Source organism: Heloderma suspectum, chromosome 5 (assembly GCF_057233095.1).
Source record: "Heloderma suspectum isolate Gila_16-S chromosome 5, 16-S_ref, whole genome shotgun sequence".
Taxonomy (NCBI): Eukaryota; Metazoa; Chordata; class Lepidosauria; order Squamata; family Helodermatidae; genus Heloderma; species Heloderma suspectum.
The window spans coordinates 193,369,501-193,380,025 of record NC_139462.1 but is presented as its reverse complement, the minus strand read 5'-3'; the positions used below and the strand labels follow the sequence as shown (position 1 = coordinate 193,380,025).

Sequence of the window (10,525 nt, the reverse complement as noted above, 5' to 3'; positions counted from 1 at the left end):
CTGTTCATTAAATAAAGATATAAAATGCTGAGAGATGAAAGTTTAACCATTCAATAGACTCTATGACTGTGTTTGGATGTCAACATAAACTATGGCTAGGGATGTACAAAAGTCACTTACCTTTCCGCAGATTATGTTGATGGGGGGGAGGCGTTCCGTCCCTCCCCCTGGAATCCTCGGCAGGGGGGAGGTGATCCGTTCCTCCCCCCCGGAATCCTCGAAGGCCGGCTGTGCTCCGCGGCAGCTCACGGAGCAGCCGGCCAGGCCCAGCCCAGCCCAGAGCAGTCCGTAGCCGGATTTCCGGCCGCAGAGGGCTCTGGGAAGAAACAAACAAACCGCGTATGCAAATGGCGGCGGCTACAGCCGCCGTCATTTGCATTCCTTATTTTTGGCCGTCTTAATCTATGTAAATATTTACGTAGACTATGATGGCGAAAATAAAGGGGAACGCAAATAGTGTAGCAGGCGCTATTTGCGTCCCTTTTTGATTCACCGTTTTAGCCTACGTAAATCTTTACGTAGGCTAAAACGGCGAATCAAAAAGGGACGCAAATAGCGCCCGTTACGCTATTTGCGTTCCCCTTTATTTTTGCCGTCATAGTCTACGTAAATATTTACGTAGACTAAGACGGCCAAAAATAAGGAACGCAAATGGCAGCGGCTGTTGCCACCGCCATTTGTGTATGCGGTTTTGTTTTTTTTAACCCAGCCATGATAGGCTATGTAAATCTTTACGTAGCCTATCACGTCATTTTTTTTTTTTACAAGACAAATGGTGGCGGCAGCAGCTGGTCGGAAGACCAGCTGCCGGAGCCACCACCGCTGAAGCCGCCGCTGCCCGGAAGATCCGCCCCAGGTAAGTCTCGTCCCGGGAGGGATCCGCGGGGTGGGGTGGGGGGGCAGGCCGTTCCACCACAGATTTCGGGGGGCCTCACCGAGGCCTCACCGAGATCTGTGACGGAATTCTCTGACATCCCTAACTATGGCTAGCCTTCTTCACCAGCTTCCCCATGCTCTCTCTTCCTCCAGCGTAGCCGCAAAGGGGTTTGGAAACAGTAGTGTCCAATTTCAATTAGCCACCACAGTTTAGCACTAGTTGTGATCCCTAAATTATGGTTCATCTTAACTATCATTTGTTGAAACAAGGCAGCGTCAGAAACCATGGTTTAAATTTGGCTTGTTTTAAACAAATCACGGGTAAGATAAACCACAGTTTAGGGTTCGGATGATATGACAAGCTACAGCAAATCAAAAACAGAAGCAAAAATGTCTCAACTCTTTCTTGTGGCATGTCACGATAAACTATGATTTATCATGACAACCAAATGTAGCCATTTTCTTTCCAAAAACGGAAACTGACATCTGTTAGGAATAGACATTAAGAACATTACAAATAATAATTTAGAAACATACACATATTTACATACAAATATTTATACAAAAATGCATGCAACAACGATATCTACCTTATCCCCATAGACAAATTCTAGGATCCAGTATTAAAGTATTCCTGGTTGTATTAAAGTCACCAACCTGGTGCATACTGGGTCCTTTCCACGGCCTGGAAGTCATAAACCTGGAGAACAAAAAAGAATCCATGTGAAATAAAAATGTTCCTATGTCATATAATTAATAAATGGTGCATAAAGCATGACACAATGGGTACATGAAATGAAAAGGCACACAAAAGAAGAGTAAAACAAAATAGCTTTCAGACAATAATCAGCTAACTGTTCGTAATCCACCCAGAGAACAGAGCAGATTATATATAATAACAATGCAACACATATTACATCCTTTCTGCCTACTATCCTCAGCCACAAACAGCAGAATAAGTAATCTACATAGCCTTGTTCCAAACAGATGTGTATGCGCAAGGTTTTCATATACTGAACATTCACCTAAAAATGTCACTCAGGGCTTGGAAGTATCTTGAGGTGCTCCAAGTTGTTGGATTGCTAAGACCCCTGTGAAACTCTTGCATTGCTGTCTCCGTTACTGAAGAGCGCAAAGCGGCAATCAGTGTGTTTGGGTAAAAGTGACAAAACTTCACAGCCACTTATGTGTGAAAAGCACACTCGTTACCAAAGAACATTGCACACAGTAGCAAATGCACTTAGTTCACTGAACCATTGAGTCAGTTTATAGAATCCAATCACATAACTACACAAAATGAAGGGACAGACTGTCCATCAAATAAGAATTGTTCCTGTTCTCAAAAAGTTTTGTCTTTTGGTTCACAACTCTTCCAATCGTCTTGTGCCCCTTTCGAGGCTGAGACAGTGGTTACCCTGATATGCTCCCTTATCATGTTAATCAGCTTTCCCCAACCTGGTGCCCATCAGATGTGTTGGACTTCAACTCCCATAATTCCCAGCCAACAACCGACAATGGCCGTGCTTGCTGGGAATTATGGGAGCTGCAGCCTAACATATCTGAGGGGCACGAGGTTGGGGAAAGCTGATGTACGGTTTAATGTTACTTCTGTAACAGAGTGCAGGTAGTACAGGTAATTACATCCTATTTAATAGTATTTACATAACCTAATAACACTGGATTGTCTGTCTTCCAGCTTGAACTTATGCTCTCCTGTGCAGATGAACACACCAATAGGGATAATATGACTTGAACTGCAGGAACCTCACGGCCTGAAGATGGAACGGAACCTAGGGCAGGCTTGCCGAATCTTATTTGTTTTTTACGAGAACACAGAGATCCACAGATCTTGGTGCAAAGGGCATACACTTAGAATTAGCGAATTCTGAGCCCAGAAATTTGTTTTGCATACCAGAACTGAATGGAGCTCCTGGTCCTTCCTGCCAAAAAATCCGCTCCTGGTTACATGAAGCTTTCCTCATTTCAGCAGTATAATTTAGGCTGAGTGGGGACTCATTTTGTTGCTGATATTGTTAAACAAATGACATCCTTGCTGATCTATCTCAAATTACCCAGTGATCTACCAGTAGATCCACATCTACCTTTTTGGCCACCTCTGGCCTATTAGATCTCTTTCCAACAGCCACCACATTGAAGACCAAGTTCAGAAATTCAATTAAGGTGTAAAAAAAATTCTGCCTGAAACCCTGGAGAGCTGCTACCAGTCTGCGTCAACTATACTGGGCTGGATGGGATCAATGAAGGAAGCTTCCTATGTTCTGATATGCCAGGATGATTTCAAGGAACTGATTCAGTAACTACATTTTCTAACCTAAAGTACACATGTATAGTTTTCCATGACATGAGCGGCTGGAAGTTTCAAATGAGCACTGTTTTAATTAACAAAGTAAAGCAATACCACACTCTATAAACAGTGTATGCCTCATTTTTTCTTTTAGAAAGACTGAGCTGCTGTTTCCATTTCTCAGGTAGTGCATTATTTCACAACTGTTGGTACCAGCACTCTATAGAGAGTTTATTAGAGGCCTTCCATTGCCTAACTCCTTCTAGTCTCACTGCAACAAGCAACAATCACATATTTATGAAGCAAGTTATTGTTGGCTGTTCAAAGATGGAGAACAAGGATAATCTGGGATCCAGATATATGCTTTTTCTAGTTATTTCAGATAACTATTAAAGTGGGTTTAAATAGGAGACACATTTCATTAACATTTCCTCCCCCAAAACTCACCCCCAGTCCTTTTTCTATTGCGACCTGTTTGGTCATTTGTGTGCAGATTTTATCTCAATGAATAACTGTATCCCAGTGATTATCGTTATCTATCACTATTCACACTGTATCCATGTTCTCTTGTAACTAGGGCAGTTTTAATAGAAGCATCAAACTATTTGTGGACTAATACCTGGTGATCATTTTGATATGAAGCCTTGCAAAGCTGCTCATGAATTGCCAGTTAAGCATGATGTAACACTCAATGACTCATATAACAATCATGCATCTCTTTCATAAAAGCCACCAAAACTCACACATCTTGGTGTTAAAGCCAAACATCTATATATTTCTCCCTCTTTGTATGTCTTTTTTGGACAAGGGGAAAGTCCAGTACTCCATCCACTGTCCACATTAGCCCTTGTTGGACTACAGCTTGTAAAGCCAACCTGCCCAGCTTATACAAGCATCATAATATGATCCTTTCCTCATCTGGGGAAAAAGAAAAGAAAAATTTTCCAGGTTCATCAGTACCAGCACTGAGTGACTTGATCTGTTTAAATGACAGATTAAAAATGCTGGCTTGTCAATTTCTGCAAAAAATCAAGAACAGGGTTGAACAGGAGTGGAGGACCTGTGACCCTCTAGATGTTGTTGGATGCCAACTTTGATCAGGCCAGCCAGCATGGCCAATGATCAGGCAAGATCGCAGTGGGAATGGTTAAGAAATTTGCTCCATTGAGGGGTTTTTGTTTGTTTTTTAAACACACACACATACACACACACACGGATTGACCTGATCTGTACCTCTCGGATCCCAAAGCAGAACTTAACACAATTTGCAGTCGGAAATCCATACATTTCTGAGCTTGCAATGTATTTGTTAAAATGCACACATCTGAACACTGTGTGCAAAGACAAATGCATACTAGGGATGTACAGATTTTGTTCCATCTGTGTTTCACAGATTGTCAGGCATCTTTCATTCCGTCGTCTGCTCATTGACAGACTTGGACTTTTTGTACAAGAATTTCATTTGTTTCTAAATGAGCATTTGTTCAAGTGCGCATTAGTTAGTTTCTCAATTTTCTGAACTTTCACAAATGTGCACTCCTGGAAATGTGTGTATCACCCGAAAATGTGCGAATCCCCCCAGAATGCACATTTTCATGCTTTAGCCTATGGGAGGAAATGCACATTTTTGGTCAGTGTTTTTTAATTTTTTTGTAATTTTTTATATTACATATTTTTCATATTTTTCTACCACTAAACTTGCATACAATTCTGGAAAGTAAAAAAAAAACCCAGAACCAGTCTACAAGTCCATGGAGTCCATGTGACTTGGAAAAAGCTGGTCCGCTGCAGAATTCACAAGTCGAACTCATCTAACTTGATTGCGGATTTCTCTGACATGCCTCCTGCACACATCCTTACAATGCTCACAAACATGTTTTAGTCGATGGGTGCATGCTTACTGTACAAAAATGCATTCATCTGAAAACTGTGTTAAAACAAAAGTACACAGTTCTGCATGGAAAAAAACCCTGTATGGAATCAGGACAGAAGGCACTTGATGGTGGGAAAATGAGAACCTTGAGCTTGACAGATCGGGAGTTGTGGTCCAACAAAATCTGGAGGGCCACAGGTTCCCCACCCCTAGTCTAGAATTTCCTTCCAGAACATCTTCTCCTCGTATTCTGGAACATCTCTCTTTTTCCAGAATATTATCTGGATCCAAACATCCCTCTTGGGAGCAAACAATCACTACATTTCTACAAACCTGAGCAAAACCAGATATGTACAAGTGTAATTTTCACTTCAAAAAAGAGAATGATCTTTTGGTGTATAGATTGATTTTATAAAGTCAGATAAAAGATAACGCTTATCTTGATAGCTGGAGCACAGTGAGAGACATTTACTGACGGATGATGGCCAGCGGAAAATGTACTGCATCTCACAAAGTGCGAATTACAATGTCTCTGTCATAGTAGGGCAAATATATCAGATATGAAATGGACATATGAAAAGATTCTACCCTGTGCAAGCTGAGACAGCTAAAAATGGAAAGGCTGATCATTTAAAAAGAGTTGAAATCAATTCAAAATAACCTTGTCTCATGAGTGAACATACACCCATCATTTTTACACATACATTTTCTGGGAAAAATGGACACTTTTCTTACTGTGAATTTCTGTTCGCAGATCCTCGCGGAAGGCATTCTTAATGTTATTTATTGATTTATTACATGTATATTCACCTTTTCCCCTCCAAGGAACTCAAGGTGGCTAACATAATCCTTCTCCTGTCTATTTTATCCCCATAACAACTCTATGAGGTAGGTTAGGCTGAGATTCAGACAGCAATCCTATGGCCCCTAGAGAGCAAACTGGGGGCCATAGGATAGTTGGGATTCCTGGATCCGAGGTCAGAGATAGCGCTTTGATCTTGGACTCAGGCGTATGAGCTCCCTGCCTGCTCCCCTTCCCCCACACAGCTGGTGCAGACAGAACCACACCAGTTGCTCTTCCAAGGTCCTTTACCTCAGAGGGCGGTAAAGGGGGCATTCCCATGGGGGGGATGCCAACTTATAAGGAATCCTCCAGCCAGTCCAGCCTCCCTTCCCCCCCCAACACCTCAGCAAGATAGGCAAAACCCCCATCTAGAATGGCAGAGTGGGAGGACCGCGGAGGTGAAGATAGCCTCTGCACTCCTTCTGCTCTGCATAGGATGCTTGTCAGCCTCCAAGTTCGGAGACTGATGGGCATCTGGAAAGGACTATGCCATAAGTGGCTGGCCCAAAGTCACCCAATGAGCTTCATAGCTGAGTGAGGACTAGAACCTGGATTTCCCAAATCCCTTTCCAACACTCTAACCACTACACAACACTGCCCTCTGGAGTATGTAGGCAGAGCCACTTGTTTTGTTTCATGGGGAGGAGTTGCCCTGCCCTCCCAGACCATACCACCAGAGCAAAGAAACTTTGAAACCCCTACTGAAATAAAAAGAACAAATAGAACTACATCAGAAGGCAAACATCGTTAATATCAAACAAAATGAATCACCAAAAAGTAAGGAGAAAAAAACATTGTTGCTGGTTTTATTGTTGGCTTTTATAGTTATTTAAATTGTTTTTATCACTTTTAATATTTTAACTGCTTTTATATATTTTATTGCTGTAAGCCACCTTGGGAGGGCTTCTGCCCTGAAAGGCGGCCAAGAAATATTTTAAATAAATAAATGAAATAAAAAAGGGAAAGGGCCTGAAAGCACGAGTCTCTGTCTACCAGCCTACTGTGTGACAGAAGCTGTAATTCCTCTCCCCGCAGCCTCAAATACTATCAACGGTTTCTGAAGAAAATAGTGGGAGGAATGTCCTCTGTGAAGTTCTGAGAGGAGAAATTCACAGTAAGGAAAATTGCCATTTTCTCCAGAGACTCATGGAAGGCACTCCTTAACCTCAGGCCATAGCAGAGCAGTAATGAGCAGGCTGAAGCGACCCTCTGGCAGAGGGTGCAGAATCAGGCCTTGAAGAAGGAGATCTGTCTTGTGTAGACATGTTGATCAGTTCTGGAAACCAAGGACATTTTAGCCAGTGAGGAGCTATGATGATCACCTCTGCTGAGCCTCTTCTGATCTTCTGGATGACCTTGGACAGAACAGAATTGGCACCAAGGCATATAGGGGAACTCCTGGCCAATGTTTTTCTAGGGTGCTTGTTCCTGCTGTGAGAGGACACTGGAACTTTGTGAAGCATTTTGAGACCTGAGCATTTTCGAGAGTTGCAAACAGATTCAGTAACAGTTGCCTGGACCTGATTGTTCCCTGCCAGAACACTTGAGGGTTGAGGGCCCATTCCAGTTCCTTGTGGGATTTTCAGCTCAGCCAATCCACTGATGTTGGTCATCAGTTCCAAGTGTGGGGGGGAAATGGCACCCAGATTCCCTTTAGTTGCTCACCCCTCCTCTAGGTGCAGCCACAGAGAAGGCCCTCTTACTGCATCCCAACCAGCTGTGCCTCAGCCACCATTGGAACATGAGGGACAGCATCCCCGGCAACTCTTAGGAGATGGGCTGGCTGGTATGGGAGGGAACAGTCCCCCTGGTATCCTGGGCCCAAGCCATTCAGGGTTTTAAAGGTAATCACATAACCATTGAATTGTGCCCAGAAATACACTGGCAACCAGTGCTGCTGCTATAAAATAGGTGTAAAACACCCCCAAGGGAAAGAACCCACAAGCATCCCTGCTCCTGCATTCTGGACCAAGTGAAGTTTCTAGAAACTCTTAAAAGGTAACCTCATGTAGAGTACATTGCAATAATCCAATCTAATTTGGAGTTGCCAAGGCAATAACCCTTAATCTTTCTCTATAAAAAAGGATATAAATGAGCTACCCATGTAGCTAATTAACTCTGCTCAAAAAGATTTCCATTTACCCCAGTTTGCATTCGAAGGTTGACTAATATGTGCAATTTTTAAAATATGCCAGGATAAATGATAAGAATTTCAGATTTACACTATTTATTTTGCGTTGCTGTGAATCAAACCCCACCTTTATCTTCTCTAAGTAACAGTTGTTCACAGCAGTGTCAATCGACTTCACTGGGAAACAATACTAGCATACAGGATAAAACATGTACTAATTTTACACTTGGCGCTTCAGATTGCTGATTTTAATTCACCAGTATTAAAAATACTTTGCATTCCTTCACTTCTTTTAAGACTTGCAGCTGCTATGCCCCGTGTGTGTGTTTTGTGGGAATTTTCCCGGTTTTCTCCAGTATGGGGGCATTTCACGACTCTCTGGCAGTGGAAATATATGCCTTTTGTTGCCATTGCTCTTATTAAAAATTACTTAAGTGGTTATGATGATGAAATGATAACAGCTCAAAAAAGGGATGCATTGTTTACCGCGAGGGAATAAATCTGTCTGTAAGGCAGGAGAGGAGACAAACACCAAATAATCTGGCTTATCTGTGTGGGAACCAAGAAATGGGGATTCTCCAGATGCTTCCATGCTTAAAATGGAATTTCCGCCCTGCATAACATGTCATTGTTGGCCCCAAATACAACTCAGAAAGGGAGAATGGTTTTTCAAGTGGTATAATATTCTTCAGCTCATGAATTGAAGAACTTCCTGGCAACATTTTTAAGGTGCTGGAGCAGCCTGTAACAGCTGGGAACATGGGGCTGCTCGTGGCCTACTGTTGTGGCATGCCAAGCACTGTCCACATTATTATTCTTTTCTGTCGAGGAAGAGGTGTCCAACTGATGGTGAAGCACGAGTCACCAGGCTGTCGCCTAGGACTGAGTGTGGAGCACAATGTTAGGAGAAATCAGTGTTCTTCTGACATGTCCTGTAGCAGGTTGTTTCAGAAAGTCAATTTCAAAGACAAGCAGGATTCAGATTGGAATTTGAGGGGGGCGGGGAACTAGCACTTTTTGTATCCTGGGAAGACCCTGGTTTTAGTAGACATCTGTAGGAATCTGGCGCCTGTTTGCGAAACAGCCTTGTCTCTGAGTAACCCATTGCAGTGGCAAAATATCTGTTCCGTTGCTCTCAGCAGATCCAGCTGTGCAGTAAACTTCACTGCACACTTGTGATCCGGATTGCCATCTGGAAGGAAGGACAAAAATGGAGGCATGCTACAGGGACAGGTTTTGGAGCATGCCCAGTAGAAAGGGGAAAGGGCTTGGAAAAGATTTTTTACAGAGTCTTCTTGAGAGGTGTGGGTAGACTATATAGTCAGTTCCATCCTACCCAAATCTTCTATCTTAGCGCAGTGGGCAGGCTTTACTTGTGCAGGATCTGCTTTGGTTTATTTACTAGAACCAGGAGTGCCAACAACTGGAGGCAGGTGCAAAATAGTGGCTTGGAGTGGGCAGGCAATTAGCATTAAGGACCAGAGTGTCTCTGAGCACATGGCTCAGACCAGGAATTTGTGTTCAGTACCCGAACTGAGCCTGCAGTCCCTTTACACAAAAAAATTACTCCTCATTTGCCCTTGAGCTTTCCTTGTAGCCTAGTTTAGAATAGAAAAAAGAACCTTTTAAGCCCTTGCCGGTTAGTGTGTAGGGCTAAACTGTGTAGGGGGACTTGGGCGCACACGTAAGCCCCACCCCCAACATTCCTGCACGCCCAGCTTCCAGGTAGACCTTCGCACGTTGAGTGTTGAGATTTATATGTGGCTCTGTAAGCATGTTCAGCTGAAAGTGCCTACAGAGATCCCATGATCAGAAACCCTGATAAGGGAGGGTTCGTGATCATGCTGGGTTCATGAACACCTGCAGAGGGTTTTCGTGGTTGCTGTTGTTAAACAACTGGGAGCCAGGAATGCTTGCTGATCAACTGTGAATCATACAGAGATCTATTGGTAGATCCTGATCTGCCTTCTACTCACCCCTGCTCAGTATAATTAGGTCTGGACAAAAGCACATGCTTCCCAGCTCTACTTGGGGTCCACCAATTTTGTTGAGGCAGCGATTACCTGTGGTTGTCACCAACTTTCTGCCTTTCCCCAAGTCCTCTGGCATATGACAAGAACTTAGAGAAGGGACAGAGTTGAAATCTCACTTCATACTGGCCTTTGGAGAAGAAATGATAAGAGACTCATGCTGCTTCTGCGTTCTCCAAAGCCTAGCATGAAGCAAGGGAAAAAAAATACTCCGTTCTCTCCCAAGTTCCCTGTACATGCCAAAAGATTTGGGGAAGAGGAAAGGGTTTTTTGCTCCCTTCATACTGGGTGCTGGAAAAGGCGAAAGAAGCAGGAGTCTCCCTCACTCCTGCCGTTTTCTAAAACCCAGTGTGGCGAAAGACTGACTCAGGCTCCTCTGACAAGTTCTCGGCAATTCATGGAGAACTTGGGGGACCAGGAAGACCCCAATTTAGGGGTGCAAGGTGTCTAAGTTAAAGCTTATTTT

General features: G+C 43.3%; 1 protein-coding gene across 9 annotated transcripts in view; it reads right to left on the bottom strand.

Annotated features, from left to right (window-relative positions):
• CALCR (calcitonin receptor) overlaps positions 1-10,525 on the bottom strand; it is a 250,005-nt gene that overhangs the window by 164,276 nt on the left and 75,204 nt on the right. For 5 of the 9 annotated variants that reach the window (XM_084858822.1, XM_084858825.1, XM_084858821.1 and 2 more), the window contains one exon: positions 1,534-1,576. Coding sequence is in view for 1 of the 9 variants with exons in the window: in XM_084858820.1 (XP_084714946.1) it covers positions 1,467-1,477 (11 nt within the window). In the remaining 8 variants the exon portion in view is untranslated. Of the gene's footprint in view, positions 1-1,466; positions 1,577-10,525 lie in introns of those variants that run through there. The other 4 variants (XM_084858830.1, XM_084858832.1, XM_084858824.1 and 1 more) reach the window with 1 other exon arrangement.